Genomic DNA, 17,303 nt, shown 5'->3' on the forward strand with positions numbered 1-17,303 from the left:
TATGTGGTGCTTTTATGCATTTTTACCTTAAAAAAAGGTCGGTGCCAACCGTAACACGACAGCAAGGTTAATACAAACGTCGTGTATGTTTTGGTATCCATCTGCTTGAAGGTCTATGCATATTGACTGCGTGTAGATAAAATACAATAAAACAAAACAGACAATTTTAATTGATTCCATTTGATTTATTGAGATACTTTAGTAATACTGCCTGCAGAGAGCAGAAACAACAACAGCAAGAAACTTCTGCCACGCTGCCTGAACTTCCGGTGTGAACGCAGCGCCCATCTGCCCAGCAATGACAAGGGTGAGGCAGTCAGCCAGCAACTGTGGAGAGAGAGAGAGTCCAGGAGAAATGCGTTAACACACTGGGAATCTTATAGGAAAACACCTCTAATTATCTAAGTGAAACCCAAACTATTGCATTACAGTCATATTTGGCATATGTAAAAGATTAACACAACACATTTATCAGAAAATGACAAGATTATATTTATGGTGGGAGATGCTGCAATATCTCTAGAAGAGCAGTTTACATCATAAAAGATAAATTTTACTTTTTCATTTCTTATTACACATTTCAATCTTCACAAATCATACTGGGCTCTCCTATGATGCACACACGTATACTGGAGAGACAAAAACTTACAGTCAAGGCATAGTGTCACGTTGGAGAAACTGGGGTTAATGGTCTTTCTCAAGGGCCCAGTTACACCACGATAAGTCTGCCAGCTACGGGTTTTGTACTGTGGGATTCCTGCTCCTGACAAAGACTCCTAACCCTCAGAGTCACACACCTTTGTTAGTTTCTTACATGTGCTCCCATTTTCAGCAGGAATGGTCCGTAAATGATTGCTATGACTGTGTTTACTATATATGATTATTATATTTGTGTCCTTCAATGCTTTAGCACCCCACCAGGTGGATCATGGCAAGAGGAATTGGCCAGGGCAGCATCTTCTGTGAGAACACCAACCAAGCATTTTAATATTTTACGAGGAGACAAGACTGGCTTACTGAAGTGGGCTGATTACACGCTTTGACTGAGTGTGACTAAGAGCTGAAAGTACATGGAGCAGAAAAGATTTGTTTTTAGCGTGAGACGCATGAAGATGTGTCCTGGCCACCCTACACATGTGCCTTTAAGAGACACCAGTCAAAGTACAAGAACCAAGGAGAAAAGCTCTTGTCAAGTGTTTCTGCAGCAAAGCGTCCGGAAAACTAGAGGAAGGCAAAAAAAGAAAATAAAAAAGGGGCAGTGTGTGTGGATGAAATACAAGAAAACCTGATTTAATTGATTCCATTTGATTTATTGAGATACTTTAGTAATACTGCCTGCAGAGAGCAGAAACAACAACAGCAAGAAACTTCTGCCACGCTGCCTGAACTTCCGGTGTGAACGCAGCGCGCATCTGCCCAGCAATGACAAGGGTGAGACAGTCAGCCAGCAGCTGTCGAGAGAAAGAGAGTCCAGGAGAAATGCGTTAACACACTGGGAATCTTATAGGAAAACACCTCTAATTATCTAAGTGAAACCCAAACTATTGAATTACAGTCATATTTGGGAAATTAAACATATTGACACGAAATGCCTTTTTCGGCAAATGGCAAAATTATATTTATGGCTGATAGGAAAACACTTCTAATTATTTAAATGAAGCTACAACTATTAAACTGATTAAAACGATTAAATTTAATATATTTGGGATATATAAAATATTAACACAAAACATTTTTCAGAAAATGACGAGTATATTTATGGTTTGAGACGCTGCAATATCTCTAGAAGAGCAGTTTACATAATAAAGGATTCATTCTTATTACACTTCAGCCTCAGTGAACGACACTCACTCTGAAGTTATCGGGATCCACGTTCAGCTTCTCTGAATGCAGCTCGCTCAGCGGGGCGAAGGTTTTCTTGATGTCATCCAAGTTCTTCACAGCCTTCTCCAGCCCGCCAAACACAACCTTTCCGTGGGCAGCGACCTTGGGGTTCGCCAGGATGGCATCGGCGCTGTACAAGTTCCCAAAGCCACCGAAATATCTCCGGGTCCAGGGGTACACGATAAGGCACCTGGAAAAAATAAGATGCATTTAGCAAAACAAATATTTTCAGTTCGTGAAAATTATTATATTGGACATTTTGGTAAGACTGACCCGATGTAAATTCATCAGTGTTATACGAATTAAGTTAATAGTCTAAGCCAATTACACAGAAAAGCTGAGTTACCTGGCAAGTGCGTTTGGTCCAACTACATTGCGGTCGATTTTTCCGAAGATATCAGCGATGGCGGCGCGCTCAGCATCAGTCCACTGAACCATGTTGGCGTTAGTTTAGACCTGTTTACTTTGTCTTTGAGAATGATGTTCTCAGTAGCTCAGCTCGACAGCTTTTCCATCCTTTTATGGTCAGTCTTCACCCCACCCCAAAGTAAAAGCTGATTGTGATTGGTTGATGCGCTGTAGCCGGAGAATACTAAGAAATAAATTAAATATTTCTTTACCGGTCGATAAGCCACAATAAAAATAAATCCGTCTCACGGACCAGCGCAAAAAAGTTAATTTTTTCTATCGAGGTAAAAGCACAGCATTTGCTTATTATCTGTATGTCACGTTGCATGTTGATAAATATCTACAGCCAAATAAACACAATGAAATCTATTACTGCATATTATTCATTAGTATTTATTCAGCAGATCATTGTGAGCTATTAAATATACATTTTATTGCTTCTGAAATATATATGTATTATGTATAAGGGACTTTCATTCAGTCATGCCATGGGACCATTATTAAACTATATGCACAATTACCCTGTAGTTCGAGGGAATTGATAATGAATATTACTTAGAGATTTTCGCACTTTTACCACTTTTGGCTTTATCCGTTTTGAAAGTACTGTTCTTTTTAAGTTTTTCAAAATTAAAAAAGTTTTTTTTAATTAATACCAGACATTTAAGAGAGATAGGCAAAGCCTGTGTGTGATTGCATGTGTTTATTAAGGAAGTCTAAAATCATCATCAGATTTTCTATCATAAAACACGTGTTACAGTGTTTTTCTTATTTGTTGTTTCCTAAAAGGTAATTATGAGTCATTATTTTATGCTGATTTTTTTTTTTTTTACTAATTTGCTTTTATCTAATTTCCGTTTGCTTTTATTTAAGGTTATCTTATATATGCTTCTATAGGGCATTTTAGATCATTTAGAAATGATGTTAAATGATGTAAAAGTTCATCTGTTATAACACTTGAATCAAACAATTAAATGTCTTCTTTAACTGACTGGTCCGAATGAATGTCCGTTTCACAAAATGATTATCTAGTGAGAACAGTCTTCATGAAATCTTGATAGTTAGACAATGTCCACCCATGACGGACTACGACAGCATTTTGCAAATATCTTAAAACCCGTATTTAAACTATAAACTTGCAATTTGTTTACCTTTTATTATATTATATTAATTAATATTAATGTAGAAGAATATAGGCTACTTTTTATATATAATTGAGCAAATGGTTTGATAAAATGGGTAGCCTATATTAAAACAACAATGCTGACATTTACCGTGCTAAGCTAAATTACTCTAAACCTGTAATTTGCTTTCCTTGCATCACGCAGACTCATAAAATAAAGAATTTCCCCATTGTGGGATTAATAAAGTCTAATCTAAAATACTGCATTTATCAGTTCACAGTACTAACAGTGAGTTGTGTATTTCAGAGAGAATCTACGTAAAACGAATAAAGGCTTTAAAACAAATTCAAATATGCAGTAATAACTTGAAAAGACTAGAACTAATATGACACTGACATGCCACGTGCTAATCGTAATGACCACGCACCAAATATAGCAGTTCACATCTCCGGAGTAACATGACTTTCAGTGACAAATTATTCAAAATTAAAAAACAAAGATAGTTAAAGGAACTGATTTTCTTTTTTCTCTTTTTATGGTATTCTTTTAGGCTTAATGATCACATGCGAAAAGAATCCAACTTGCTGGATAATAATATATAATCATAAATATAAGTCAAATCTGAGATATGGACTTTAAAATTTACAGGCCTTAAAACATCGTAATGTAACTCTTGGTAAACGAATGCCGTTCCTGGATATGGGGAATTACTGATACGTAATTGTGTATAATCTGGGAAAGAATACATCTATATGAATCACGTGGGACATCAATATATCCAGCTATAGGAACCACAAAACATATGAATGTTACAAGTCTCCGTATTATCTTTATAAAAAAAACTCTGCCAACCCACGATGCAGCCCGATATAATTTTGCTAATTATCATAAATGTATACCAAATACCCTCAGCTTCCAACAACACCATTTTCAATTATAAAACCCATATTTAAACTTTAAACTTGCACCTTGTAGTGATTTTTTGGCAAGTTATGCAAGTGTATATAAATGGGAAAGAATTCTTCTTGTATGCTCAGTTGAATAAACAAGAATGCTGACATTTACTGAGACAAACCAAATCTGATATTTGCCGGATGCGACGAGTGTTTTTCTTTTTCATTATTCAAACTCGTAAGAAATACTGAATTCTTCAGTTTACAGTATTATGAGTGAGTCATCTATTTCAGAGATGACCGAATTTGGTGAAATATTAAAAGGATTTAATTTAATTTAAGCAAGCAAAACTAACTTTAAAAGACTGCAAATACAATAAGTTTATATTATGCTTAAATGCTCGTAATGAACAGACACATAACGTAGCACTTTAATCTCTGGAGAAACACGACTTGATCACTTGATGTTCTAGGTTACAAACTACTAAAAATTCCAAAAGAGCAGTTAGTTGACAAAGCCTCTTTTATTATTTTTTTCTCATTTTGCGGCAGTTTTACTTTAAACCTCCATGAATGTCTTCATCGGTTCCGTTGTTCATTTTTAACGTCATGTACATTGAGCTAAAAGGTTCATAGGTGATAATCTAATATCTGTAAATGGTTTCATTTACATTTATGTAAAGGAATTGCCTCATCTTATGCGACTACGTCGTGTATCATGGAACAATGAAAGGAGAATCGTAAATATCAAGCAGAGCAGCTTCTTTATTTTAGGCTCAATAATCAAATGTGGGAATAATTCCAATTTGTTGGAAACTAATATAAATATGTCAACCCCGAAGATATGAACTTAAAATTTTATGAGCATGAAGAATCCATCCATCCATTCATGTTCTGTAACCGAGCCTTATTCATTTGTGCCGTAACTCTTAATATAAGAATGATGATCCTGGTTATCTATAATTATTGATTTGTAAACGAATGTAATCCGGGGAAGAAACATTTAATATATGAATAACTTCTTACCATCAACGTTTTTGACGTTGGATAAATAATAACTAGAGATGCTTTTAACCATGGGCGTCGCCGCCATTAAATCTGAGGGGGACGTGTCCACCTCACATTTCATAATTATTCTTTTGGACCCCCCCCCCCCCCACATTTAACATAAAATATTAGTTCACCCGCATTCAAAACGCTTCTGACGCCCCTGGTGCTGACCAATTGCTGGGCTGTCTCAAGATGAACCAATAGAATGCACCCGGAGGAGGAGCATCATGGCGTGTCATCACCCTGGAACACTATAAAGATGCGCATTGTCGAACTCACACATGCATCCTTCACAGAAAACTCTGCTTAAGTACAAGAGCCAAGATGAGTCTTTCAGCCAAGGAGAAAACTCTTGTCAAAACTTTCTTCAGCAAAGTGTCCGGAAGAGTAGATGATATTGGAAATGAGGCTCTGTCTAGGTAAATCCAATTCAATTGCTAATTTTCAACTTTAAAAGTTGTATATGTAATTTGTAAATTCAGTTGTCGCATTGTAGATTGCTATGTACTGTGTTTAACTGTTCATCTATTAGGATTCTGTCTCATTAACCAACGCATTCTTCTCCAACAGAATGCTGACTGTCTACCCTCAAACCAAGACCTATTTTGCCCACTGGCAGGACCTGAGTCCCGGCTCTGCCTCTGTTAGGAAGCATGGGAAAACCGTCATGGGAGGTGTCATGGAGGCGGTGGAGAAAATCGATAACCTCTGTGAGGGTCTTAGGAACCTGAGTGATCTGCATGCGTTTGTGCTGCGAGTGGATCCTTCCAACTTCAAAGTGAGTCCCTGAAAGAACTGAATGCAGTTTAATTTAGAATTTAGTGCCCTCAAACGTAATATGGTTGAATGTGTACATGTGTCACGGCTACGTCACGCGGCCCAAATGCACTTAAGGAAATGGGGCAGTTATAAAGCAACCCTGCTTCAACCCAATGGGTAACCTAATCACAAAGCTCCCCCAATAACCCTTGAAAGCCTCGACTACGCCACCTGATGTTGCAATAGGGCACCAGGACCCTCCAATTTGGTTCAGACTGGTTGTGCTGGTATGAGTCGCTCCACACACCCCAACACCTGGCAGTTTGTGTTTTACCACTTTATTTTTACAGGGAGAAAAACACACACTTAAAAAGGATGCCAAGGCTAGCCAATGGCATACAAATACATAATAAAAACTTCATAAAAATCCGTTCAGGATCCACTATCGAATCAGCGGGGCCAGGCGATGTCCGTGCAATAAATGGTCCCCACTAGCCGGGTCCCGTTCGCCCGAGCCTAAAAGGGGCGACACACAAACAGGGCGAGCAAAAGCAGATTCCGCCAAGGCACAACCCACAATACCTTATAGGGATACCGAGTCTCACAGCAAAAAGCACGCTACCACACACTCATAACCCCCACAGGGCACCGCAATAATAATCGTACACGCGAATCGAAACACCCGTACACACCCACTACAAAACACCATATCGCGGTATCCACTACAGGGAGAATTGATATCCTAATCTCTAACGCCCCTTAACTACTTAGCCCTAAGACGGAGCCCGGACCAGGCGCCGACCCGATATATGGATCTATCCAGGCAAACAAGGTTTCGGCTTAACTCACTGCGGGGGGAGTGCCCAATGACTCTCCCCCGCTCCGACGTCCAGGCGGCTCCCTCTCCGAAAAGCGCCTTGAGACACGATCGCTGCGTCCCTTCAGTCCCAGCGCTATCTTTCTCACCGGCACCCCTCTCCCCTGTGTCTCCTGGGTGTCTCTTCCGGGTTCTCTCGCTCCCAGTCCTCGGAGTCCGCGATCTCCTTCCGGGGTGCTCCGCTATCCGCCCTCCGGTGTATGCTGATCCTCGTTTCCCGTCCCGTGTCTCTCTTCCTTTATTGTCGTCTCCCTTTTTCTGTCATGCGGTCGTCCTCCTTCACTTTTCAACCAATCCCAATTTCCCACCCATTGTCCAGCGCCGCAATTGCCAAGGCAATTAATTAGTCCAGCGATCCCGGCTCACACACCAAAGGCACGAGGGTAAAAACAAAACCCCACATGCCCGTAACGCCCATGTAACACTCCTCCCTACTTTTTCATAGGCACGTCCTCGAGCCTGATCCCAGCTGTCCAGTAAAAACTCCCAAAGGAACACCAAACATGAAACAGCCATTCCCCATAGCCAGCTTTCAAGTATACCTCACTGGTTTCTTTCCAAAATTAGCCCGTTGTGACCTGCGTACCGTCTCTACCACCCCACCAACACTACTTCCTGGTCCTTGGAAGTCCTCCCACCTATGCCCAGGAGCTTGTCCAATACGATCCTGTACACCAACTGGTTGTCCCGATACAGTCCCTTGGGGCATTGGTTCAATCCCCTGCCTCCTGAAGCCCACTCCAGCCCTTAGGTCCCGCAGCTCTAACATCACCTTGTTCTGCAGCTCTTCAAACTGCCCACGAACTTCCTGCAGCAGTTCCTCCTGCAACTTTTCCTTCCAATCGTCTCCTCTCACGTCCGGAGTCCTATTAGCTGAAACCTTTGCACAAGCTGATGGTTGCCAGACCGTCGCCTGACGATCCTCCTCGGCCCAAAGGACCTCAGTTCGTACCTGATCGAACGTCTTGAGTTCCCTACGGCGGATCAAGCGGTTCAAATTCTGCCTTAAATCTGCATCCTGCAGCCCTGTCACAAACTGGTCTCTCAGCACTTGATCTGCATTCCCCATCATGACCGGGTCCCGTTGCTGCAAGCGTTGATGTAATTCCCGCAACCGCAAGGCAAAGGCCCTCCCCGTCTCACCAGCTCTCTGCTTACAATCAAAAAACATCCCCCTCAAATAGGCCACCGGCACGCGATCACCATAGAGCTCATCCAAGTAGGCGAATATCCCTTCAGGGGTATTCCTTAAAGGCTCCTCCAGCACTACTACCTCTCTCCTGGCATCACCATCTAAAGCCCCTACTATGAAGTCACTTTGCTGCTGCGGATCCCAGGACTCATTCCTCAACATTGCCTTAATTCTATTCTTCCATTGCCCATATGGGACATCTGAATCTCTACCCCCAAACCTAGGCACCCAAGGCGACCCAATGAAAAAAGGTGACATTGCCACTACATTGCTCCCTGAATAAAGGCCCTGAGCAGCTCCTAAACACGGTTGGCCAGAGGCCTCCATCATAGGTGTGGTGTATATGGACTCCACTCACCCAGCACGAACCAGTACTATCATGCGGTCGTCCTCCTTCACTTTTCAACCAATCCCAATTTCCCACCCATTGTCCAGCGCCGCAATTGCCAAGGCAATTAATTAGTCCAGCGATCCCGGCTCACACACCAAAGGCACGAGGGTAAAAACAAAACCCCACATGCCCGTAACGCCCATGTAACACATGCGTCAACTTAGAAATCAAAATGTGAAAACAAAACACAATGAAACTGTAAAACAATGTTACTTATGTCTGCAAAACAAGATCTATGTAGAAGATCAATGACACTGGTTTCTCCTTACAGATTCTGTGTCACTGCCTTCTCGTGGTGCTGGCCATGACGTCACCTGAGGACTTCACCCCTGAGACTCACGTCGCTATCGACAAGTTCCTCGCCAGTGTGTCTCTGGCCCTGTCTGAGAAGTACCGTTAAATTGTGATCGGATTGCTTGGTGGATGTTGATTTCATATCAAAATAAAAGATTTGAAAATTAATCAATTTGAGTGCACAGCTGTCTTTTTGAGCTCTGTGTCACCTCATGTTCGTATCCCTGTTAACCAGGAAGTCATGGATTACAGCTGGAAGGTTCCTATTCACTCAACTCAACTCAAAGATGTACAATTTACAGGGGAAACATGCTTCTGTTACATTGTGTTCACTATAATTTCCAGGGGTGCCAATAATCGTGGCACATGTGTTTTTTGTTAAAGATAATTATTTCTTGATGAAGGATTTTTTTTTTCTTGGAATAAATTTATGTTAATGAAATGTTGGATTTTTCTCAATTTGTCAGTGTGACATGACGCTGCTTTACCAAAAGGTGGATTTTTGTAACCCATTTTACAAAAAGGGCGCTGCACAGTAATTTATAGTATGTGACGGAAAGCTATAATGTCGAGATACTGACGCGCGCCCGGCAGTCCCGGTCCCAAATCGACACAAGGCTGTATTTTTAAATCTTTAAACTTAATTCCACGTAACCCACGATAAACACTCAGTTTGTGTACTTAGATTTAGAGGGTCATCTTTGTTAATTTTATAGATTTTATACACAACTCTTTTCATGAATTTGATTAAATATTATTGTTTATTGCGGATATAATATAATATAATATAATATAATATAATATAAAATAATAAAACCGATTAACTACGTCCGCTGCAAAATCGACTCCAATGAAATATTTCAGACAAATTATGTTAATTTGAGTATGTCCTCTAACTAATTAAAAAATTTACAGAACATTCACATATCTGGTAACGTTCGCAACAATGACCCTTGTATTTAACAACAAATCCATCCAAATACAGCCGACTTTTCCCACTCTTTATTCAAAAACAAATAAACAAACAAATAGACAGACAAACAAACAAACAAATAAAACGGACAAGCAAATAAACCCAATAAAGAGATATGGTGTAAATGTTCATATAATCAGTAGGCCTATCAAGTACTGAACGTTTAAATTACGAAGTCTCCTGATTCAGTGAAGTGAAGTGAAGTGAAGTGAAACTTTATTGTCATTCACACCATACAACAGTACAAAGACAGATGCAGGCAGAACGAAATTGCGTTTCTCCAAGGCTCAATGCGCGGACATAAGGGACAAGTGCACTCAAGACAACATACATACAACATGCAGACATTTCACTTTACAGAGGTAGTTAAGACAGCATGGCAACAAAAAGCAGCAAAGTACAAACAATAAATATTATTTATTTATTTAAAACAGTACAGGTGTGCCTTATATTGGGGCCAATACCAAAAGACAACCCTTTTCAATGTGGCATCAATTTCAACATCCTGTGGGTATAAAAGCTGGTATTGTCAGTATGTCATTCCAAGTTCATCATTCAAACAGCCATGAACACACGACGTCACTGAACGGACGAGCAGCGCCGCCTGGCCATGGTCACGCCTTTGGGTCGGTGGCAGGCGGTCAGATGTTGCTCGTGAACTTGGTGTGTCTCAAAGTGTCATCAGCAGACTTGCATCAAGACACAGAACTACTGGCAGAGTTCATGACAGACCTAGGAGTGGAGCCCCACGAGTGACAGACCGCAACTATGACCAGTACCTAAGGACCTATGCACTCAGACATCGTCATGCAACTGCCACACAGCTGCAGGCCTGCGAGATGCGAGGGGTACTAGGGTTTCCAGACAAACCATTCGCAACCGACTCCACCGCTTTGGCTTGAATGCCAGCCGACTGTTGCAGGTGACTCGACTGACACCAAAACATCGCCGTGAACCTTTGCAGTGGGCACAAGACCATGTGACCTGGGCAATGTAGCAGTGGTCTACCGTCATGTTCACTGATGAGTGTCGGGTCACCTTGCACAGAAATGATTGTCGTCAGCGTTGCTGGAGAAGGCGAGGTGAGCAATACGCTGAGGTCAACATCGTCCCCAGGGTTTGCTTTAGTGGAGGAGGTGCAACAGTCTGGGCAGGCATCACCAGTCAGCACAAAACAGATTTGGTTATTGTACATGGCTCAGTCACTGCACGTTCTCACCTCAGAGACATCATAGAACCCATCATCATCCCCCAATTCCGCCAGCACACCCCAACTTTCTGTTCATGGATGATAATGCTCCACCACATCGTGGCAGAATTGTCACAGCTCGACTTCAGGAGGTTGGAGTGCCTCATATGGTATGGCCATCAATGTCCCCTGACCTGAACCCCATAGAGCACGTCTGGGACCAGTTGAAGCAGAGACTGGATGATCGTACCCCACCCCCACGTGAAATGGCAGAACTGTGTGTAGCACTTCTGGAAGAGTGGAACGCATTGCCTCAGGACAACATCATGAGGCTAGTGAGGAGCATGAGACGTCGCTGTCAAGCTGTCATTGCGGCAAATGGTGGAAACACCCACTACTGACATTGTCAATTGTTGTTATTTGGGGCTGTCCCTGTTATTGTCTAAATTTTTGGGGTAATAAATATTAAACTAATGAAAATGGTGTTTCTTCTCATACATTATTAGGGAACTTTTACTTATTTCATTAAAATTAAGAGCAAATAGGAAAAGCACTCATGTGAATAACAATATCCCTAACTTATTGTGAGTAGTATAAATGAATTGCATGGTCTTATCTTGCCTTACATGTATGGGCATGCCTTGCCATGATTTTGTTATTTATTTTGTTTAAATAGAGATTCCTGACAAGGTCAAAAAGTCTTGATGCAGTATTCAAATTTATGTGGTGCTTTTATGCATTTTTACCTTAAAAAAAGGTCGGTGCCGACCGTAACACGACAGCAAGGTTAATACAAACGTCGTGTATGTTTTGGTATCCATCTGCTTGAAGGTCTATGCATATTGACTGCGTGTAGATAAAATACAATAAAACAATTTTAATTGATTCCATTTGATTTATTGAGATACTTTAGTAATACTGCCTGCAGAGAGCAGAAACAACAACAGCAAGAAACTTCTGCCACGCTGCCTGAACTTCCGGTGTGAACGCAGCGCGCATCTGCCCAGCAATGACAAGGGTGAGACAGTCAGCCAGCAGCTGTGGAGAGAGAGAGAGTCCAGGAGAAATGCGTTAACACACTGGGAATCTTATAGGAAAACACCTCTAATTATCTAAGTGAAACCCAAACTATTGCATTACAGTCATATTTGGGATATGTAAAAGATTAACACAACACATTTATCAGAAAATGACAAGATTATATTTATGGTGGGAGATGCTGCAATATCTCTAGAAGAGCAGTTTACATCATAAAAGATAAATTTTACTTTTTCATTTCTTATTACACATTTCAATCTTCACAAATCATACTGGGCTCTCCTATGATGCACACACATATACTGGAGAGACAAAAACTTACAGTCAAGGCATAGTGTCACGTTGGAGAAACTGGGGTTAATGGTCTTTCTCAAGGGCCCAGTTACACCACGATAAGTCTGCCAGCTACGGGTTTGGTACTGTGGGATTCCTGCTCCTGACAAAGACTCCTAACCCTCAGAGTCACACACCTTTGTTAGTTTCTTACATGTGCTCCCATTTTCAGCAGGAATGGTCCGTAAATGATTGCTATGACTGTGTTTACTATATATGATTATTATATTTGTGTCCTTCAATGCTTTAGCACCCCACCAGGTGGATCATGGCAAGAGGAATTGGCCAGGGCAGCATCTTCTGTGAGAACACCAACCAAGCATTTTAATATTTTACGAGGAGACAAGACTGGCTTACTGAAGTGGGCTGATTACACGCTTTGACTGAGTGTGACTAAGAGCTGAAAGTACATGGAGCAGAAAAGATTTGTTTTTAGCGTGAGACGCATGAAGATGTGTCCTGGCCACCCTACACATGTGCCTTTAAGAGACACCAGTCAAAGTACAAGAACCAAGGAGAAAAGCTCTTGTCAAGTGTTTCTGCAGCAAAGCGTCCGGAAAACTAGAGGAAGGCAAAAAAAAGAAAATAAAAAAGGGGCAGTGTGTGTGGATGAAATACAAGAAAAGCTGATTTAATTGATTCCATTTGATTTATTGAGATACTTTAGTAATACTGCCTGCAGAGAGCAGAAACAACAACAGCAAGAAACTTCTGCCACGCTGCCTGAACTTCCGGTGTGAACGCAGCGCGCATCTGCCCAGCAATGACAAGGGTGAGGCAGTCAGCCAGCAGCTGTGGAGAGAGAGAAAGTCCAGGAGAAATGCGTTAACACACTGGGAATCTTATAGGAAAACACCTCTAATTATCTAAGTGAAACCCAAACTATTGAATTACAGTCATATTTGGGAAATTAAACATATTGACACGAAATGCCTTTTTCGGCAAATGGCAAAATTATATTTATGGCTGATAGGAAAACACCTCTAATTATTTAAATGAAGCTACAACTATGAAACTGATTAAAACGATTAAATTTAATATATTTGGGATATATAAAAGATTAACACAAAACATTTTTCAGAAAATGACAAGAGTATATTTATGGTTTGAGACGCTGCAATATCTCTAGAAGAGCAGTTTACATAATAAAGGATTCATTCTTATTACACTTCAGCCTCAGTGAACGACACTCACTCTGAAGTTATCGGGATCCACGTTCAGCTTCTCTGAATGCAGCTCGCTCAGCGGGGCGAAGGTTTTCTTGATGTCATCCAAGTTCTTCACAGCCTTCTCCAGCCCGCCAAACACAACCTTTCCGTGGGCAGCGACCTTGGGGTTCGCCATGATGGCATCGGCGCTGTACAAGTTTCCAAAGCCACCGAAATATCTCCGGGTCCAGGGGTACACGATAAGGCACCTGGAAAAAATAAGATGCATTTAGCAAAACAAATATTTTCAGTTCGTGAAAATTATTATATTGGACATTTTGGTAAGACTGACCCGATGTAAGTTCATCAGTGTTATACGAATTAAGTTAATAGTCTAAGCCAATTACACAGAAAAGCTGAGTTACCTGGCAAGTGCGTTTGGTCCAACTACATTGCGGTCGATTTTTCCGAAGATATCAGCGATGGCGGCGCGCTCAGCATCAGTCCACTGAACCATGTTGGCGTTAGTTTAGACCTGTTTACTTTGTCTTTGAGAATGATGTTCTCAGTAGCTCAGCTCGACAGCTTTTCCATCCTTTTATGGTCAGTCTTCACCCCACCCCAAAGTAAAAGCTGATTGTGATTGGTTGATGCGCTGTAGCCGGAGAATACTAAGAAATAAATTAAATATTTCTTTACCGGTCGATAAGCCACAATAAAAATAAATCCGTCTCACGGACCAGCGCAAAAAAGTTAATTTTTTCTATCGAGGTAAAAGCACAGCATTTGCTTATTATCTGTATGTCACGTTGCATGTTGATAAATATCTACAGCCAAATAAACACAATGAAATCTATTACTGCATATTATTCATTAGTATTTATTCAGCAGATTATTGTGAGCTATTAAATATACATTTTATTGCTTCTGAAATATATATGTATTATGTATAAGGGACTTTCATTCAGTCATGCCATGGGACCATTATTAAACTATATGCACAATTACCCTGTAGTTCGAGGGAATTGATGATGAATATTACTTAGAGATTTTCGCACTTTTACCACTTTTGGCTTTATCCGTTTTGAAAGTACTGTTCTTTTTAAGTTTTTCAAAATTAAAAAAGTTTTTTTTTAATTAATACCAGACATTTAAGAGAGATAGGCAAAGCCTGTGTGTGATTGCATGTGTTTATTAAGGAAGTCTAAAATCATCATAAGATTTTCTATCATAAAACACGTGTTACAGTGTTTTTCTTATTTGTTGTTCCCTAAAAGGTAATTATGAGTCATTATTTTATGCTGATTTTTATTTTTTTTTACTAATTTGCTTTTATCTAATTTCCGTTTGCTTTTATTTAAGGTTATCTTATATATGCTTCTATAGGGCATTTTAGATCATTTAGAAATGATGTTAAATGATGTAAAAGTTCATCTGTTATAACATTTGAATCAAACAATTAAATGTCTTCTTTAACTGACTGGTCCGAATGAATGTCCGTTTCACAAAATGATTATCTAGTGAGAACAGTCTTCATGAAATCTTGATAGTTAGACAATGTCCACCCATGACGGACTACGACAGCATTTTGCAAATATCTTAAAACCCGTATTTAAACTATAAACTTGCAATTTGTTTACCTTTTATTATATTATATTAATTAATATTAATGTAGAAGAATATATGCTACTTTTTATATATAATTGAGCAAATGGTTTGATAAAATGGGTAGCCTATATTAAAACATCAATGCTGACATTTACCGTGCTAAGCTAAATTACTCTAAACCTGTAATTTGCTTTCCTTGCATCACGCAGACTCATAAAATACTGCATTTATCAGTTCACAGTACTAACAGTGAGTTGTGTATTTCAGAGAGAATCTACGTAAAACGAATAAAGGCTTTAAAACAAATTCAAATATGCAGTAATAACTTGAAATGACTAGAACTAATATGACACTGACATGCCACGTGCTAATCGTAATGACCACGCACCAAATATAGAAGTTCACATCTCCGGAGTAACATGACTTCCAGTGACAAATTATTCAAAATTAAAAAACAAAGATAGTTAAAGGAACTGATTTTCTTTTTTCTCTTTTTATGGTATTCTTTTAGGCTTAATGATCACATGCGAAAAGAATCCAACTTGCTGGATAATAATATATAATCATAAATATAAGTCAAATCTGAGATATAGACTTTAAAATTTACAGGCCTTAAAAGCATCGTAATGTAACTCTTGGTAAACGAATGCCGTTCCTGGATATGGGGAATTACTGATACGTAATTGCCTATAATCTGGGAAAGAATACATCTATATGAATCACGTGGGACATCAATATATCCAGCTATAGGAACCACAAAACATATGAATGTTACAAGTCTCCATATTATCTTTATAAAAAAAACTGCCAACCACGATGCAGCCCGATATAATTTTGCTAATTATCATAAATGTATACCAAATACCCTCAGCTTCCAACAACACCATTTTCAATTAAAAAACCCATATTTAAACTTTAAACTTGCACTTTGTAGTGATTTTTTGGCAAGTTATGCAAGTGTATATAAATGGGAAAGAATTCTTCTTGTATGCTCAGTTGAATAAACAAGAATGCTGAAATTTACTGAGACAAACCAAATCTGATATTTGCCGGATGCGACGAGTGTTTTTCTTTTTCATTATTCAAACTTGTAAGAAATACTGAATTCTTCAGTTTGCAGTATTATGAGTGAGTCATCTATTTCAGAGATGACCGAATTTGGTGAAATATTAAAAGGATTTAATTTAATTTAAGCAAGCAAAACTAACTTTAAAAGACTGCAAATACAATAAGTTTATATTATGCTTAAATGCTCGTAATGAACAGACACATAACGTAGCACTTTAATCTCTGGAGAAACACGACTTGATCACTTGATGTTCTAGGTTACAAACTACTAAAAATTCCAAAAGAGCAGTTAGTTGACAAAGCCTCTTTTATTATTTTTTTCTCATTTTGCGGCAGTTTTACTTTAAACCTCCATGAATGTCTTCATCGGTTCCATTGTTCATTTTTAACGTCATGTACATTGAGCTAAAAGGTTCATAGGTGATAATCTAATATCTGTAAATGGTTTAATTTACATTTATGTAAAGGAATTGCCTCATCTTATGCGACTACGTCGTGTATCATGGAACAATGAAAGGAGAATCGTAAATATCAAGCAGAGCAGCTTCTTTATTTTAGGCTCAATAATCAAATGTGGGAATAATTCCAATTTGTTGGAAACTAATATACATATGTCAACCCCGAAGATATGAACTTAAAATTTTATGAGCATGAAGAATCCATCCATCCATTCATGTTCTGTAACCGAGCCTTATTCATTTGTGCCGTAACTCTTAATATAAGAATGATGATCCTGGTTATCTGTAATTATTGATTTGTAAACGAATGTAATCCGGGGAAGAAACATTTAATATATGAATAACTTCTTACCATCAACGTTTTTGACGTTGGATAAATAATAACTAGAGATGCTTTTAACCATGGGCGTCGCCGCCATTAAATCTGAGGGGGACGTGTCCACCTCACATTTCATAATTATTCTTTCGGACCCCCCCCCCCCCCCCCACATTTAACATAAAATATTAGTTCACCCACATTCAAAACGCTTCTGACGCCCCTGGTGCTGACCAATTGCTGGGCTGTCTCAAGATGAACCAATAGAATGCACTCGGAGGAGGAGCATCATGGCGTGTC

General features: G+C 39.6%; 3 protein-coding genes across 5 annotated transcripts; 1 reads left to right on the forward strand and 2 right to left on the reverse strand.

Annotated features, from left to right (window-relative positions):
• Positions 1-184: 184 nt before the first annotated feature.
• Positions 185-5,659, reverse strand: LOC140590878 (hemoglobin subunit beta-like). 2 transcript variants are annotated; one of them, XM_072712347.1, is made up of 3 exons: positions 2,231-5,659; positions 1,852-2,074; positions 185-327 (listed from the first exon to the last, which is right to left on the reverse strand). In XM_072712347.1, exons 1-3 carry the CDS (start codon positions 2,320-2,322, stop codon positions 199-201), a joined length of 444 nt encoding a protein of 147 aa, XP_072568448.1. In that variant the 5' UTR covers positions 2,323-5,659; the 3' UTR covers positions 185-198. The 2 variants fall into 2 exon arrangements, with proteins under 2 accessions (XP_072568448.1, XP_072568449.1); XM_072712348.1 differs by lacking the exon at positions 185-327 and adding an exon at positions 1,290-1,451.
• LOC140590879 (hemoglobin embryonic subunit alpha-like) lies at positions 5,659-8,994 on the forward strand. Its single transcript, XM_072712349.1, has 3 exons — positions 5,659-5,778; positions 5,930-6,137; positions 8,850-8,994. Exons 1-3 carry the CDS (start codon positions 5,684-5,686, stop codon positions 8,976-8,978), a joined length of 432 nt encoding a protein of 143 aa, XP_072568450.1. The 5' UTR covers positions 5,659-5,683; the 3' UTR covers positions 8,979-8,994.
• A 2,936-nt stretch (positions 8,995-11,930) lies between these two features.
• Positions 11,931-17,157, reverse strand: LOC140590880 (hemoglobin subunit beta-like). 2 transcript variants are annotated; one of them, XM_072712351.1, is made up of 3 exons: positions 13,979-17,157; positions 13,600-13,822; positions 11,931-12,072 (listed from the first exon to the last, which is right to left on the reverse strand). In XM_072712351.1, exons 1-3 carry the CDS (start codon positions 14,068-14,070, stop codon positions 11,944-11,946), a joined length of 444 nt encoding a protein of 147 aa, XP_072568452.1. In that variant the 5' UTR covers positions 14,071-17,157; the 3' UTR covers positions 11,931-11,943. The 2 variants fall into 2 exon arrangements, with proteins under 2 accessions (XP_072568452.1, XP_072568451.1); XM_072712350.1 differs by lacking the exon at positions 11,931-12,072 and adding an exon at positions 13,036-13,197.
• Positions 17,158-17,303: the final 146 nt, after the last annotated feature.

This window comes from Paramormyrops kingsleyae, chromosome 5, assembly GCF_048594095.1.
Source record: "Paramormyrops kingsleyae isolate MSU_618 chromosome 5, PKINGS_0.4, whole genome shotgun sequence".
In the NCBI taxonomy this organism is placed as follows: Eukaryota; Metazoa; Chordata; class Actinopteri; order Osteoglossiformes; family Mormyridae; genus Paramormyrops; species Paramormyrops kingsleyae.